This window comes from Juglans microcarpa x Juglans regia, chromosome 7D (genome assembly GCF_004785595.1).
Source record: "Juglans microcarpa x Juglans regia isolate MS1-56 chromosome 7D, Jm3101_v1.0, whole genome shotgun sequence".
Classification (NCBI taxonomy): Eukaryota; Viridiplantae; Streptophyta; class Magnoliopsida; order Fagales; family Juglandaceae; genus Juglans; species Juglans microcarpa x Juglans regia.
Window position 1 is genome coordinate 21,653,971 of NC_054606.1, and position 17,538 is coordinate 21,671,508.

The 17,538-nt window shown below is 38.9% G+C and overlaps 2 protein-coding genes across 3 annotated transcripts; one reads left to right on the plus strand and one right to left on the minus strand.

Moving 5' to 3' along the window:
• Positions 1 to 356: 356 nt before the first annotated feature.
• Positions 357 to 2,658, plus strand: LOC121239855 (protein WHAT'S THIS FACTOR 1 homolog, chloroplastic). The gene is made up of 2 exons (XM_041137199.1): positions 357 to 2,366; positions 2,546 to 2,658. Exon 1 carries the CDS (start codon positions 917 to 919, stop codon positions 2,288 to 2,290), a length of 1,374 nt encoding a protein of 457 aa, XP_040993133.1. The 5' UTR covers positions 357 to 916; the 3' UTR covers positions 2,291 to 2,366; positions 2,546 to 2,658.
• A 416-nt stretch (positions 2,659 to 3,074) lies between these two features.
• LOC121239854 lies at positions 3,075 to 16,828 on the minus strand. Of its 2 annotated transcripts, XM_041137197.1 has the most exons (3): positions 16,629 to 16,780; positions 6,093 to 6,311; positions 3,075 to 5,220 (listed from the first exon to the last, which is right to left on the minus strand). In XM_041137197.1, exons 2-3 carry the CDS (start codon positions 6,169 to 6,171, stop codon positions 3,251 to 3,253), a joined length of 2,049 nt encoding a protein of 682 aa, XP_040993131.1. In that variant the 5' UTR covers positions 6,172 to 6,311; positions 16,629 to 16,780; the 3' UTR covers positions 3,075 to 3,250. The 2 variants fall into 2 exon arrangements, with proteins under 2 accessions (XP_040993131.1, XP_040993132.1); XM_041137198.1 differs by lacking the exon at positions 6,093 to 6,311 and having other exon boundaries at positions 16,629 to 16,828.
• Between the last annotated feature and the right edge of the window lie 710 nt (positions 16,829 to 17,538).

Below are 17,538 nucleotides of genomic sequence, written 5' to 3' on the forward strand. Positions count from 1 at the left end.
CTTTGGTTCGTTTCATTTGGTCGTATCTAGGGTTGTAAATAAACAAGGTTAATCGACAAGCAACTTTGAGATTAGTTTAGTCAAATTCGAGTTCAACTCGATTCATTTATTATTGTTGTGAATATAAACTTATTATCGATTATTAGTTTGTTCAATTGGTATAAATTCGAATAATTTTATATTGATTATTTTTTTTTAATAGGTTTATCTCTCTATTTATAATAAGAATATTTTTAATATTTAAAGAGAATAGAGAATCATACTCTTACAAAAGATATTAGCAAAAAATCAGATATATATATATATATATATATAATTTATTTCATCAAAATATAGCAACTCGTAAATAAATTTCCAGTCAAACGCAACCAACTCTACTAACTCGAAATTGACTTATTTACAGCCCTGCGGCCCGCAACCCCGCTATGTGTCGATCGCCGCTGCCTCCTACCACCGCACGCCCCCTAATCTCACTTGTCACACTCCCTCTCTCCCTATTTCCTCTGCTGCTGCTGCCTTTCTCTTCCCCTTTTTCTTAGTTCTACGCCTTTTACTAAGGCCTTTCAATCTCTCCAGCACAGTAACCATTTCGGACGAGGAGCACCCACTTCGTCCAAGTCCGGCGTCGCAGCTTCCAAAACCTATCCCTTCGCAGGCCGTTACCATTCATACGAACGGTCATTATCATCAAGTGCAGCCCTTGCAAGGTGTCCTTTTTTTCTATGTCTTCACTCATCATCCCAGAAGGGAAGGTCTTCATTCGTTTTACTGGAATTCCTCCGCTTCCTGTAAACGTCATTTACTATTTCACACGATTCTAGTTTTGGCTGGCATTTTCACAAACATCTGGAGGGATACCGCATTTTCGCGATCCTCTCACTACTCAACTGCTTAAGGTGCAACATTTGACACGTTGATGGCCACCACAAGAATTGTTAAACTCGCTTCAGTTTTTTTGGATGAATTGCCTGCGCATTTGTCGTGGAGAGTCATCAATTGTTGGTCCAAGAATCAGTATCGATTTATGACCAGCAGTAAGCGTGTACAAGACCGAAGCAAGAACAAACGCGTGCACGACCTGGAAATCGTAACCGAGAAGTGGAAGATAGCCAACAAGGTCCTCTTCTTAATGGAGATTCTAAAGAAAGAGCCTGAGATGATCATTCCCATCCGGTCACTGGACCAGTACCGCAGGCAGATCAACCTCCCAAAGCCCCACAAGATCTCAGACTTCATTCGCAAATCCCCGAAACTCTTCGAAGCCTACAAGGATCGAAACGGCGTGGTATGGTGCGGAATGACCAAGCGAGCCGAGGACCTGATGGAAGAGGAGGAGAGGATAATCGATGAGCACCATGACAAGGCGGCTGAGCATGTGACGAGGTTTCTAATGATGTCGGTGGATAAACGGCTTCGTTTGGATAAAATTGCTCATTTTAGACGAGACTTTGGCTTGCCAATTGATTTTCGTACCACCTGGGTGCACAAATATCCTCAGTACTTCAAGGTGGTTAAATGCAACGACGATGAGATTGAGCATTTGGAACTTGTTTCTTGGAACCCAGCTTGGGCTGTTACGGAGTTGGAGAAGAAGGCAATGGGGATGAGTGAAGTTAACAACATTGCTCAAACCCCTGGATTACTTTCGCTTCCTTTTCCTTTGAAGTTCCCTCCCAATTACAAGAAAGTGTATAGATATGGAGGAAAGATTGATCACTTTCAAAAGAGGTCTTATCTGTCTCCATACGCCGATGCCCGGGAACTCAAACCCGGATCACTAGAGTTTGATAAGAGGGCGGTAGCCATTATGCATGAGCTGCTTAGCTTTACTGTTGAAAAGAGATTGGTGACTGATCATCTTACGCATTTTCGCCAGGAGCTTGTGATGCCCCAGAAGTTGATGAGACTTCTTTTGAAGCATTTTGGGATTTTCTATGTCTCGGAGAGGGGGAAGAGGTTCAGTGTCTTCTTGAAGGAGGCGTTTGAAGGCTCGGAGCTCATCGAGAAAGGGCCATTTGTGCTTTGGAAGGAAAAGGTCCTGGGTCTTGCTGGTTACAGAGGAAGGAAGAAGAAGATTCAAACGGCAAGTGACATGTCAGACATGGGAGATGATGATTATGATGATGATGGCGGCTTGTTTGAGAACGATTCTGAGAATGAAAACATTGAAATACAGCTTGAACAAGAAGAAGATAATAGCATTGGGATATGGGAGGAGGATGCTTTTCTAAGAGACAACGATGAGATGGAGATTGGAGATGTTAGCTGTGCATACGAGGAGGATGCTTGAGGTCAATACATTTTTGTTCACAATTTCTTTGAGAAAAAAGAAAATCACATCTTTGTTTAATAGAGTAGATTATTAAATAAAGAAAAAATCTAGTTGTAAACAATTATGCGCACTAATACGCACACCCATTCAATATGATTGGTCAGAAAGTAGACTTTATTGAAAACAATGCTAATTTAAATTTAGAATATGAAGATAATAGTATTAATACGCAGATTGGTACACAAACTTGCTTGTATATAGCAAAACTCTTAAATAAATGCACTGTCTCTGCATTCGATTATGAGGTAGATGATAGTGGAAGAGTAGCAGTTTAGTTGAAAACAGGTTTTGATGAAAATGAGAAGTTGAAGCTCGTCCATTGATTTCTCAGTCTTCAAAGCATAAATCATTTTGTTCTCTTCCATAAAACTTCAAAATGATGCGACGAAACTGTTCTATACATGCAATCCCACTATCGACGACGTTTAGGTGATCAGTGCTTTCAGTTAAGAAATTCATATCATTTGTATTTTCTGAAATTCAACTTTGATTTTTCGAGGCATAACCTAACCAATATTATTAGTTTGTGAGCTTAGAAGCATGGACATCCATTCGGTTTTCTAGTGATTGATCAGGACCATACTTAAAAAGCTTCATTCTTTTAAGGTTTTGTCGTGGCTCAATCACACAAGGTTAACTGCATGCATACCAGTGCCCAACCTCTCTCTCGCTCTCTCTCTCTCTCTCGGATGCTGCTTTTTTTGCTTTTCAAGTCTTAAAAAATATGAGAGGGAAAAAGGAATCAAGCAAAGGATTCTCTGATGCTTTCTTTCACTAAAAGCTTATCCACCAACAATATAATCGAGACACCACAGCATCATAAGAACCAACACCAACATGAAATCCACTCACATTTTTTTAGGTCTTCCTTTTCTTTTTTTCTTTCATTTATTCATTAGAACTCCTTTCCCTCACCCACTACAGAGAAGGAAAAGATACAAACCGTCTGGGTAAACTAAAAAGATCTTTCCCTTCGAAGGGGGAAGTCCACTCCCTAGAACCAGCAGCAGATGGTGCATCAGCAGTGACCACTCCACCATCCTGCAACCCTGCTCTGAGCAAACCATTTGCATTAGGCACTGATCTCATAGATGGCTGAGCATTCACTCCAGAAGTATTTGAATCGTGTGTGTTGTTCCTTGAAAATGGAGGCAGCCCTAGCCACAATCCATTGGGACTCGGTGAAGACACACCTCTATCCAAAGTCCAATCTATGTTGGTGTAATCTAAGTGTGACATCAAGCCACCTGTGTTCCAATCTACAGGAGATGATGCCCCCGACGAGTTGGATGAACCCAAACCAGAGAAGAGTCCAAGGGAAGAAGCAGCAACAAGGGTAGGAGATGCAACTGTTCTACTCCAAAAACCATTCCCTCTACTGGTTCCAGGGGAATCTCCTGGGCTGTGGCCGGGGAAAAACTGTTGTTGTTGTTGCTGATATTGAAGTTGGTGGTACATCTGATTCAAGTTCTGATTGTTTGCACTGAGGCTTATAGTGCTAGGAATTTGTTGCAAAAAGCCACTGGGTTTCATAACTTCAACACCATTAGTAGGATACCAACTGGTGGCTGTTCCTGGGGGTGATGAGCTCATGCTACTGATTGACCCCTGTTTTGTATTGAGAGATTGAGGTCGCTGCATCATTTTAACTGGTTCCCTCACTGTTCCAGCCTGAAGGTTCTTAAATTCAGTTCCAACGGCCACATAACGGGTTTCAGCTTTTGCTGGTGACGTCAACAACTGCATAGATGATGCCAAAGAATAGGAAGCTGAAGGATTTGAGCCAGTACTTGACCACTTTTTCTCAGTTGGCATTGCAGTTTGTTGGGGTTTTGGCCATTCCAACTTCGGTTGACTTCTCTTCGAAGGCTGCAGCAAATTTTTGCTCCCAGGCTCTGAAACATGAACTGCTGTTTTTGTGTAGTTAAAATCCTTTTCATCCTTTTTATGTTGTATTGTAGGAGGATTCGGTTTCATTTGTGGCCTTGAGTTCATGGAGGCAACTGAAAGCTTGCCATTACTAACAGTTGGAGGATCACCATTTTCTTCTGGTTTAGGTGGAGCAGATGATGGCTCTTGCTTCATTAGTTTTATATTTTCTACCGCCTTCTCAAGATCACCCTCACAGGTAACGACAGCTCTTTCTACTTCTGGTTTTGAGCACTTGTACCTTGTTTCCATATCTGCAATCTGGGCAAGCTCTTCTGATATGTCAATTTTCAAATTACTCCCAGCAAGGTTTTGATCCATGTGCTTTTCTGCTTCTTCGCCACCTTCAAACAACCAATTAACTGACTGCTCTACTTTTCCTTCATTCATTATGAGGGCCATTGTCGCACGCTCGTGTGGAAATCCCATTTGCACAATCTGTTGAGCAAGCAATTCAAGCTTTCTTGACATGAGATAGCCAGTACAACGCTCATGCAATTCCTGAGCTCGCTTTTCCTTTTGACGCTGATGCTTCCGTTCATTCTTCTGGCGGATTTTTTCTCGCTTGTCACCGTCAGCACCTGGTATTATTGTTTCTTGCCGAACAGGAGGATTTGCCATTTTCTCTTTATGGTCTTCTGACTCACCAGACCAGCTACCATTATTTGAGACAGAATCATACTCAACCCCAGCTACAAGCGAGCCTCCCGGATGCTCATCTGTCTCATCTATGTTTTGGAAACGGCCATTAGTTTGAAGAGGCAAAGCAGAGGAGGTTGGGGGCACTTCAAGAGTATGAAATGTTCCCAACAGTGGATTGTATGCACTAGCAGGGATGCCACTAGTTGCATTAGCGGGCCCTGAAGACTTCGCAGAAGCTTTCTGGGTTTCCTTGCTGGCCTTTTTGTCCTTTGACTTAGATTTCGAAGCTGGAGACATCTTAGAAAACACAAATGCTCCTGCAGCGTTCAAAATAAATAATAAATTATGCAGCAACTTTCTAGATGACTTACTACAAAGTTCTAACAGTAGCAAGAAGATATGAAGCCATCAGAATATCCTTTGAATGCCAAAAATTAGTGTCGTCATGACTGCATATATCATTCAATTATACTGCTACTGAACCATATCCATATTGATTACACAAACTCAACAGGAGAAATATAAACCTTAAAAACCTGAATGTTTACAAATGAGTGCATAAAATTTTCTATGGAGAAGATATCGTTGATAGCTAACTAGAAGGATTCCAATTTGAAAAACCAGCCCCTCATTGCCAATAATTAACTGATCAACTTCTGGGAAAACACCTTTTTTCGTGATGAGAGAGGCATATAGCAAATCGGGAAAAGAAACTCTTAAGGTACGAAAGAAGGGGAATTATACTGGGATTTCACAGAGGCTGAAAAAAGTATGGGTTTAAAATAGCATCCCATCATACTACTACACCCCCCCCCCCCCCCACCCCCCCCCCCCCCCCCCCCCCCCCCAAAACCCACGACACAAAAAAAAATCGCATGGGAATTCAGGTAATCAGAGCCCCAACAGAACTGTTTTTATAAGTAATAATCGTTTCATTAAAAATGCTAAAATGTCAACATTCAACGAGGAGAGCCCCAACAGAACTTTATATAATAAAGCAAAACAACAAATGAAAATAAAGTCACTCAATGCACAAGTTATAGATGATATTCCATCTTCTTAAGTAATTTCTGTACGCAGAAAAGCAAATGCAAAATTGCCAGATTAAATAAATTTATCCATTCCACATATTGAAATTTATCCATCTGCTTCCAGTTTTCTTGTTGGATTTTCCACATATTGAACTCACCCAGAGGGCGCCTTGGCTGTGGTTTGAAATAATAAGAACTTGAATCTCTCTTTGCATACCACAAGATTCCAAGGAACATAAAGAAGGGGAAAGATTTCGACTGACTTTAAATTGGCGCGCGAACTTTAATTGCATATTTAACCTTTGATCAAAAAATTGACTTCCAATATCTTATTGCATCTATTTCAAACTAGTCTGCGTAAGTGTGTGTATGAGCATCTGAGAGAGAGAGAGAGAGAGAGAGAGAGCGATAAGAACTAGCAATCAGTTATGAGAAATATTAGAAGTCAAAAGTAATTAAAAAAACTAAAGCCACATTGAAACAGTTATTTCCATAATGCAATAAACAGAGATCACTCTATTTATTTCTTTTGTTTGATTGGAAATATTAACCGAGGACAGAACTCAACCCCTGCATAAACAGATATATAAGGTCACATTTAACAGGTAAGATAAGCTAAGACCTAAACTGCACACCTGCATAAACAGATATTTATGGTCACATTTCATGCCTACCAATACATATGGAGCACTCAAGTGTAAGTCTTCTATGGCAAAATCCTCTTGTCAACAAAGCAGCATAATTTTCATTAGCTGTATTGGACCTATCTAGTTTGTTAGACCACTTATCTGTTCCAATGAATAGTTCTACCCACTCATCATTTAGGCAATCACGCATTAAATCATACCTGTGCTTCTCAACAGCCAAAAAAAAAAAAAAAAAAAACATTATATCCCAACCCTCATATGTGACCAACCGCCCCAATTTCCTCTCGGGTTGGTCATGAGCCTCGCTTGAAAGTCTTGTATCTCTAATCCTTATTTTAAATTTATCAGGTGATTTTTAAATTGAGCCAAAATTAAGTATTTAAAATTCTTCCAAGTATTTGTAACAGTCCAAAATTATTTTAAATGGGTATTTTAAGTGTTATTGAACCAAACCTAAATTTTCAAGTTAGCCTCTAATTTTTGGAGCCCTAAAAATAATATAGTTTTGGAAAATTCAAAATTCATTTTTATTTAACTAAATTTATCTCTCTTAAAAATATTTAGTTAAGTTTCACCATTTTATTTTTCGTCAAAAACTCTATTTATTTGGATGAAGAATAAAAGTTTGATTTTGCACTTAGTCCATTTCTATTTTCTCTATTCCTTTCTCTCTTATTTCCTTTTTATTTCTCTATGTTCTAATCTCCACTCTGGATTTATATTTAGCCCCTATGCCCATCTACCCTTTTCTCTCCATCCTGATCTCCTCTTTTCTCTCTTTATTTTAAGACCATACACCGACAATCATTCAGTCAGCTCCATCAGTCCCAAACCGACTTCACACAACTCCTCTCTCTTTGCTGCCATTCATGGCCCACCTAGAGCCACCGTGAATTGCAGCGAAGAGAGCCAGCACCAAGGATTTAAGTGGAAGCTGCATCAACTGAATTCAGCCAGCCGAGACACAGGACAACTCCTCTTCTCTACTTTTCGCCTCCCTCCCTGGCAGCACTCGTCCACAAGCAGCCCAGCTGAAGCTAACGATGCCTTCATCTAAAGCCCCAAGGGAGGTCCAAGCCACATCTAGGCCTATACTCCAAAAAAACTAGTCAATAATACAATTAGAGCCCCCATTGAAACCAATCATAAAGAGCAAGAACTTTTCTTTCCCATGTAATGTGAGATCACATACATCACCTATCCTTATCACTCAGTATGAGATATCACAATCTCCCCCCTTAAATTCCTGATGTCCTTGTCGAACCGTCCATTGTAAGTGGCAGCGCTTAGGTCCCACATTTCTGATTGGGGCTTTGATACCATTTGTAATGCCCCAAGGGACGCCCAAGACTAGGGCTGTGGAAATCCTCTACCGGCTCCAACTCCGGCTAACTTCTGCTCCGAATCCGACTCTAACAGAGTTGGAGTGGTCGGAATTGGAGTAACTCTAAAATTTCATGTCGGAGTCGAAGTTCAATGCTCATCTGGGCTCCGAACTCCAACTTAAAAAACAAAAAACAAAAATTCTGCTACCATTTTTATTGCTTCTCCGAACAAAAACAGATAAGTCTATATTATTTTTAGTGTATTTTTTGTCTATCAATACGTCTATCTCTGTATCTGTCTGTCACTATCAATCCACTTGTCTTCTGTCTCTCTTTTGCTTTTTTATGTTTACGTTTGGGTTCAATTTTCAATTCACCATCCCTTATTTTTTTTAGTTTTTTCTATTTTTCTTTCATGGGGTGGAAACTAGAGAGTCGAAGACGGTAGAGGTAGACTTGTAGATTTTTTAGTTTTCAAATCAATGTTAGTTTTTTGCTTTTTTGAGTTTTTTGTTTTTGTTTTTTTTTTTAATCTAGTGTCTTGTGAGGAGTGATGAATTGATGTTAGTCTTTTTTGAGTTTTCAACTTTTCAATTTTTAGATCATTGTCAGCTTTCATCTTTGTCAATTTTTTCCTTTTTTTTATTACTTTTGGTTTAAGGATGGTGAATGTTAGTTTCGAGATCCAATCATGACAGTTGTTCCTTTACATTGACAGCTAATTTGAATATAGTGGTAACAGTGCACATATATATAATTAGTTTTTAATCTTTCTGTATCCGAGCTCCTATTCATTTTGATTCTTCACCACCAAGCCTCTACTTTCTTCTCAATCCCATTTCCTTTTACGTGTTTCTATGGAACACTTGACAAAGGAAGAAATGCATTAGAGGGGTACATGTATATCATTCACCGGAATATATAGGCTCTATCATCACAATGGTTTTAGCAGCGTCAACTATGCCGTCGTTCAACGACGGCAGCCAATGGAGCCGTCTCTCGACTCCGACTCCGACAACTCCGATCAGAGTTGGAGTCCAATCCTGATCGGAGTCAAAGCCCAACTTCGACTCTAATAAAAGTCAAAGTCGGAGTTGGGCTTTCCAACTCTGTCAGAGTCAGAGCCCAGCCCTACCCAAGAGACATATGGACATATATTTCAAAATGATTGTTCAATGATACAATTGGAGCCTCATTGGAACCATTATAAAGAGCATGAACTTTTCCTTCCCAAGCAATGTGGGATCTCATACACCACCTACTCTTATCACATAGTACGGGTATCACACTTCAGCTTCTATTTTCTTCACCGCAAGCCTCATCATCTTACCTTACACCTCATCCCTTCCTCGTGAACCATTGCAAGGAACGCCACAAGAAACCGAGAGCCACACACGACAACCTAGGTCCCACGGTTTTGCACCACTGTCACATGAGGCCTCAAGCTGCACCCTTGCAGCAACTCCTCAAGCAAGGTCACAGCAACCCCCTCCTCCACGTTGCCTCTCATGCACAACAACGAAGTAAAGGAAAACAAAAAAAACGACAACAACTCAACAGCACACGGGGACAACACATGGCCAGCTATCCATTCATGACCGCCGTTACCAATTGATGGCAAACAAAATGGAACACCAAGCCACTACCATGCACCACTGAGGCAAGCCACTGGTCCAGTCCACCATACAACCATTGTGGCAAGAACCAACTCAACCACACCTTTGTTTCAAGCAACCAAAAACAGAGCACCCCAAGCTACGCGTCGCCCCTTTTCCTCTCCATCCCACGTACAGCAACAAAGCCAAGCACCTATGTCGTCTCCCTCTATTACACCACGATAATATCCCATGGCCAGAGAACCAACCGGTGCACCACATGAACGAGTGCCTCCGGCCTCAACCAGTCTGAATCACCATTCCCAGCAACTATGAGCTCAGCCGTGAGCCACCTAGTGGCACCACCTCTCAACCTTCACAGTAAACTCCCTACCTCTCTCTTAGTCTCTTCCTCAAATCACACTTTGTATCTTTCAGTTACTCTCTACAAACGTAAACTCTCTCTCTCTTTTCCTCTCTCCCTCTCATATGGGTGTTTAAATGATGACCAAGTGTTGTGGAGAGGGTTTTACCAAGTGATGTTTGAGTGTGAGAATGATGGTACAACCAATGTAGGACTGTGTAGTATGGGTGTAATATGTCATACGTGTGTGTGTGTAGTATGGACCACATGTTGGTGAATTCGAGTTCATAGGTTAGATGTTACGAGTCTTAAGTGATATGGACAGGTTGTGTTTATAGGAGCTATAGGTGTAAGGGTGGATAGTACAGGTTACATTATGTGACAATGAATGGGTTAAATTATGGAATTATGATCAAGTGCTTGATATGGAAGTTGAGAATTATGCATGCTTAGTTTGAATTCGTGTTATACATTTGGATGTAAGGTAGTGAATGGGACCTAAGATTGAACATCATGAAATGTTGAATTGAATTGAATTGTGCATGTATGGAGGAAGGGTATTTATTTATAGTTTGAATCTCAAGTTGTAAACCTTGAGTGAAGCATGGGAGCTCACTTTATGAATTAGAAATGGTGTAATATAAGTAGAAGGATGCAAGGGATGTGTAAGACCACGATGTTAAATGTAAAGTGTTTGAAAGGTGTGACCTCAAGAGGTGTAAGTTTGTAAAATTATGAATGTTATGAGGAAGTATGCTAATAAAGAGTTGAAGGAGATTAATTGGACGACGACACGTGGAATAGAAGGCATCTATAATCAAGAATAGTTTTATTATGCAAGCTATAAGTTTAATGTTTCTAATGTGAATGAAGGAAATGATATAAAGTTATGAATGCATGAAGGTTGTCATCTGACATGCACATGAATGGACTGCATGAAATGAAAATGGCATGAAGTTCATGTAAGTATTATGTTCATACTCTTCTAGAGTTTTCTAAATGATATGAAAATAAAAATGAAATGTTTCTTTATGAAAATGAAATGAAATGCTTTTATAAGAAAAATGTCATTTTTATGCAATGAAAGGAAATGAGATATTTTTCTTAGAAATGAAAATCTCTTAGAAATGAAATGAGGTTTTATAAATCTATGCTAAGGTATTCATGCTTTGAGGTCTATGTATGTAATGACCTTTCATTGGCAACTCCTTTTTATGCATCTCTATGATAAGTAGTCTTTTTTTTTATAAGTTCTCTAAGATAAGTAGTCTTAATGACTTTTGTACTATTTTTCAGGGTTAGCTTGTAATTTTTCTTTTTTATAAGAAAAGATGTTATTAATCCACGTAAATAGGCAAAGCCCGAGTACACAGGGAGTATCCAGAGAAAGCCTAGTCACAAGCTAAGTGCTATGAAAAGCAGCATAAAAGTTGTTAATAGATGTTCCATTCAATACAATAGTAGAAGCCCAAAGTAACAAGGTATGATAAAAAAAGTCCTGAAACCCTTCTGGTGTGCGCTCCTTGTCCTCGAAACGACGACTATTCCTCTCATTCCATGTGCACCACATTAGGCAAAGAGGCACCATCCTCCAAATAGCCACGATCTGCCCGTTACCCGGATTCCTCTCCAACATGCCAATAACTCTATCACCCTTCTAGGTATAACCCATGCCATACCAAGCCTTGTGTGAATATCATCCCATAAAGCCTTAACTACTTCGCAATGAAGAAGTAGGTGGTCCGCTGATTCGCTGTCAAATTTGCGCATGAAGCACCAATCTGTTAAGTAGAGGCCACGCCTTCTCAACTTGTCGATAGTCAAAATTTTCTCATGAGATGCTAGCCAACCAAAGAAGGCCACTTTGAGAGGAGCCTTAGTCCTCCATATGCACTTCCAAGGGAATGCATTTTTTTTTTTTTTGGGGGGGGGCGATAATGCCTTATAGAAGGATCGGACTGAGCAGTTTTTGTTCCCTGTAGATGTCCAAAATAGGCGATCCTCACCATCTGTATGTAAGTTCAGCGCATATAATGCGCTGTAGAAATAAGCAATATCATGCTTTGTAGAAATCAGCAATAACTCCCATTTCCCAGTCTTGTGCCGCTCTAATAAATCTCACTGACCATTAAGAGGAGTCAGATGAGGAGGCCATATTATCAGCAACTGCGGCGTCCTTATCAAACACAATCTTGAAAAGAGAAGGAAAAGCGATCTTCAAAGCAACATCACCAAACCAAGTGTCGTGCCAAAATCTGACTTGTGTGCCCCAACCCACCGCAAACCTACAATTAACAAGTAAGTCTTCCCATTACGAATAAATTTCCACACACCCACATAGTGGGCCCCTCTTACTTCATTAGAGCACCAACATCCCCTAATGCTCCCATATTTAACGTCAATAATTTGCCTCCAAAGGGCATCTCTTTCCTTATGATACCACCATAACCATTTTTCGAGGAAAGCCTTGTTGAAAGTTCTCAATTTACAAACCCCCCAACCACCGTTGGACAAAGATGTGCATACCTTATCCCACTTGATCAAATGAAATTTTTTCACATCCTCAAAACTGCCCCAAAGGAAATCATGAAAAAGCATCTCCAGTCTATGCGCCACACCTACAAGCAAGGGAAATAGAGATAGGAAATATGTCGGGAGATTGGAGAGAGTGCTCTTAATTAAAGTGATTCTGCCACCTTTGGACAAGTAAAGTATCTTCCAACCCGCTAGTTTACGCTCGATCTTCTCAACAATCCCATCCCACATTGCCTTGGATTTATAAGGGGCCCCCCAGAGGGAGTCCAAGGTATTTCATAGGCAAGAATGACACCTTACAACCCAAAATGGCAGCCAAGTCGCTTAAGTTATCAACTGGGCCAACTTGAACGATTTCAAATTTTGATAGATTCACCTTGAGATCGGAGGCAGCTTCAAAGCAGAGCAAGAGAGCTCTCAGGGAGCAAATCTGATCGGGATCTGGTTCACAAAAAATCAGCGCGTCATCAACAAAGAGTAGATGGGAGATTGATAGACTACCTTGAGAGGAGTCGCCTACAAAGAACCCCGAGATGAAGCCCCAATCCACCATCCATTTCAACATTCTACTCAGAACATCCATTACTAAAATGAATAGGAGAGGGGACAAAGGGTCCCCTTGCCTAAAGCCCCAAGAGCTATTGAAGAAGCCTTCAGGTTAACCAAAACAGAGAATCTAACTGTTGTGATACAATGCTTCATTCATTGACACCACCGTTCACCAAAGTCGTACCTGCCAAGTATATACACCAAGAAATTCCAATTTACATGATCAAAAGCTTTCTTCATATCTAATTTGCATAAGATATCTGGAATGCCAGCTCTGACTCTACTCTCCAAGCATTCATTAGTGATGAGGACCAAGTCTAGTATTTGCCTTCCTTTCACAAAGGCGTTTTGCGATGTCAAGATGATCTTCCCCATGACAGTCAAACACTGGGCTAGCACTTTGGAGATGATTTTATAAACCCCATTCACCAAACTAATGGGTCGAAAATCTTGCACCTCACCGACCTTGCCCTCTTCGGAATAAAGGCGATAAATGAAGTATTAGATTTTTCTCATTTCCTAAAAGTGTGAAATTCGAGAAAGACCTTCATGATGTCTCCTTAACAATGTCCCGACTAGCCTGGAAGAAAGCCATTGTGAAACCATCTGGACTTGGGGCCTTGTCTTTTTCCACCCCTTTAACACTTTATGCACATTCTCTCTTCAAACGGTCTCTCTAACCAAGTTACACTTGTGGATCAATAAAATAGAAATCAGTCCATCTACCTTGTGATTAGGTGTCTCTCCCTTGTACACTTCTTGTGTATTTGGGCCATGCCTAATTATGTTTTTTAATAAATTTCTTACCAATAAAAAAAAATGATGCATGATAAATGGATGTTATAAGTAGTAATTATTGTCTTTATGATCCATAAAATGAGATGATGATATTTTTTTTATTGGCACCGGTATCCAGGAACAGCGTCCCAACTATCCGGAGGTGCACAGGCCCTCGACAAGGAGTTTCCCGCAAGTGCACCTCAGGTAATTCAAGGAAAAAATCCTCCAGTTCAATGGCCCCTAGAGATTATTTGCATCCAAAGGATTTGAACCTTAGACCTGAGGGGAACATACCCTCAAGCCCAAGGCCTTTACCACTTGAGCCAACTCCTAGGGGTTTGAAATGAGATGATGATGTTTTATGCTCAATGTTATGAAATAATGTTTCACGAAATGAAATGGAATGATGAATGAAAATAATGAAAAGGAAATGACTGAAAGGAATGAATGAAAAGAAATGAAAGGTAATGAATGAATTTTTTAATGTATGAAGTTACATAACAGCAAATGATTGAATGAATTATGGTACAATAGATTGGGTAGATTGCAATGCCAGGTAAGTACTACTGGTAGTGCACCAAGTGTTGCCCCCTGACTGAAAGGGATTCCCAACCTAACGGGAGAAGTCCAGATCCAAAAGACCACTAATCCTAACACATAGGAAATTATAGCGTGTACCGGCTAATGGATAGTGATAACACTTAAATTAAGTGAATGTTTGGGTAATGAGATGAGATGAGATGAGAAATTCTCAACTTCTCACAATTTCTTTCCCAAACATCACTCAAACACAAAACACTTTTCCATTTTCAAATCTTCAACTTTTTTATTTAATCATTACAGCTTTTACAAATTTCAAATAAAACACAAATTTTAATACAACTTTTTCAAACTTCAAAAAAAAATAATATTCAAACAATTTTTTAACTTGATATTTTTATTCAATTTTCTCTCATTTTTCAAACCCAATAAAACATCTTAACTTAAATTATTTCACTATTATTCACAGAATTCTGAGACACTACAAGTGTCCAAATGAGCCCTAAATGTTGTAAAATTGTTGAGCTCTTTATAAAGGCAAGTACAAGGTGGGGGGAATTTTTTATGAGGAATGAAAACCTTTTTAAAGAAAAACTTCACCTCGTAATGTTTTCAAAGAATAGAAATAGTTTATGTAATGTAGATAGAGGAATGAAGAATGTATTAATGGAAGCCTATGTTAGTACATGTACAGTATGAAGTAATGTTTTACTGAATATTCAACTCATTTTGTTTTTACGTATGCCCTACCCTGGAATGAAATGAGGACGAAGCATCAAGACGGACATGGCCCAAGGAAAATATGCTAGAAGCCTAGGCATGTTTTATGTAATGTATGAAGTCCTATGTTTGTAAAAGGACTTTGTAATTATTTAATGAATTCTGTTGTGGACTCTTTTTAATTTAAAAGGCAGGTTTCAATTTTTACCTATATAATATTTTATATCCTTGAGAAGCAAGGAAATGTTCTAAAAATTTCAGTAATTCCCGACTGATTTTCTAAAACTATTTCTTAAAGTCCCACCACAAGGATGAACATTACATCAAAATCATTTCATGACTTAAAATGGCCATATGGAATATGCAATACAACCACTGTATAGAGTGATCTGTGGATAAAAGTCAAATAAGCAAGTCACACTTCTAAGTATGTGCTTCTAAAGCCTCGCCTTAACGTTATTTTTTTTTATAAGTAAGAAATTTATTGAAACCACGTAATTAGGTATATCCCAAGTACACAGGAAGTATACAAGAGAAAACGCCTAATTACAAGCTAAATCTGAAAAACAGCACGAAAGTCATTGGGACTGGACCCATAGCCTTAACATCAATTTGCAAAATCAAATAAAAAAAACCATTGCCATGGAGTTCATATTAAGCAGCAGCTGGAGTGATATCCCTCTAAAGTCTAACCTGTTATTCATGTTTCATTCACTCCCACACAAACATCAGTTAGATAAATTATGCCCAAATTGCAAAATGTTTGATCAACCAAGATATTACAAGTTCACTGAAATGGGGTGTTTCCGTGTTATGAAGAAAACTCAATACTGGAAAGACTACACTTGTAACAACTTATCGGCATACTAGCCCCTTTTATGAACCCTGCAAAGCAATATTCTATAACAGAGTAAGGTCATTAATACTAAGACAGTCAATAGGACTATCAACGAAGAGTTCTATTATATTGTCCCAATTGGTAGGTTGGTAAAGTAAATTTTGATATGCAATTTTGATCTATGATGTGGCTAGGCTATAAAATGCAGAAGAACGGAACTAAAGACTGAAAGTAGGTAGCATCCATACAAAGAAGCCAAAACACGCGCACTTGTGCAAAATAATGAGAAATAGGCTTCAGAAAATCCACAACTTGTATGGATTTTGACACTTTGACAAATAGAGTGGTGACAAGCACAATGTAAAATTATCGCAACTATCACAAATAGAGCGTCCGTAGTCGCGCAATGCTACAAGTGACGACGGAAAATGAATACGAAGCCTCTCCGAGTCGCCACAACCAAAAATATCCATCAACATACGTATGAATCCTAATCTCTCGGAAATGAACGCGCAATTCCAGAAAAAAACCTAAAGATTCCTTCGCGCTAACCGTAACTGCCTATAGAAGGAAGAACGAAAAACTAAGGCAGATCCAGAAAAGCAGTTTCTCAATTCTCGGTTTTTTCGGTTCTCAGTTCTCAAAGAACGGAATCCAAAATTCGCCACAAAGCGTAAATTAAATCCCTGAATTTCATTGATTAAGAAGATCGACATAGACACCGAATCGAAGAGGATCGAGGGTCACAGGGAGCGGTAATAGGAATTGGAGGAAGAGAGAGAAAGAGGAAGAACAACCAACCTGCGGTTTCTATGCGGAGAGATTGGAGTGGATCGATTGAGGGATCGCTGTTCAATGGCAATCGGTGGAGATCTTCCGCGAGAGAGAACGAGAGATAGGTATTTCGAGGCCCAAACTGAATCTCCGAAAGAATTAGGGTTTTGATATAAAAAAGGGAAATCGAGAAGGATTTGTTAAAACCAAAATCCACTGTACGAACTGAAGCCTCTCTTTTTCCCCTTTAACCCTTTTTTTCTTTTTCTTTTTTTATTTTTTGTAATGTATTATTTTAAGTGACAATCCCGAATATGACGTGTTATTTTTATTAAAAAAAATATTAGGTCTCTAAAAATAATTAAAAATAAAATAAAATTTATATATTGATATACATCTTATAATATTTTTATAATATAAGCCAGACATAAATTAACTTTTATAATTTTTTATAGTTCTAATATTTTTATACCAACCCGTGACGTAATTATATTAAAATTTACTTATATATCTCTATTTTTATGATAAGTTGAAAATAAAGTTTTTATTTATTTCAAAACAATCAATAAAAGAATACTACTCACCATTAAAAGAATGTATTTTCTCGAATGGGTCAAGGAATAATCTCATACCATTAATGTCCTTTTTAACACCTAAAAAAGGCAAATTTGTTTTAATGAAAAGTTTTATTTATCAACTTCCCATGTAATCTTTTGAATTAGGCATTAGCATCTTATTGATTTCAAAAACGCTTAAAATCACTATCATTTCTTTTTAAAAAATTATCATATCTTGACTCTCACCCCTTATGAAAGGTATTTTCATTCATCTAATGCCAATATGAATAAAAGAGTTAAATACATATTTTGTTGACGTGATTTGCACTTTTCGACGAAAAATTTAATTACTCGTGACTTGCAGAACTATCAAAGTAGTT

Coding starts and splice junctions, on each gene's coding strand:
- LOC121239855 (XM_041137199.1), top strand. CDS start 917: ATGGCCACCACAAGAATTGTTAAACTCGCTTCAGTTTTTTTGGATGAA.
- LOC121239854 (XM_041137197.1), bottom strand. CDS start 6,171: ATGTTCCTTGGAATCTTGTGGTATGCAAAGAGAGATTCAAGTTCTTAT. Junction 5,221..6,092: donor ACAGCCAAGGCGCCCTCTGG/GTGAGTTCAATA, acceptor TGAACGCTGCAG/GAGCATTTGTGTTTTCTAAG.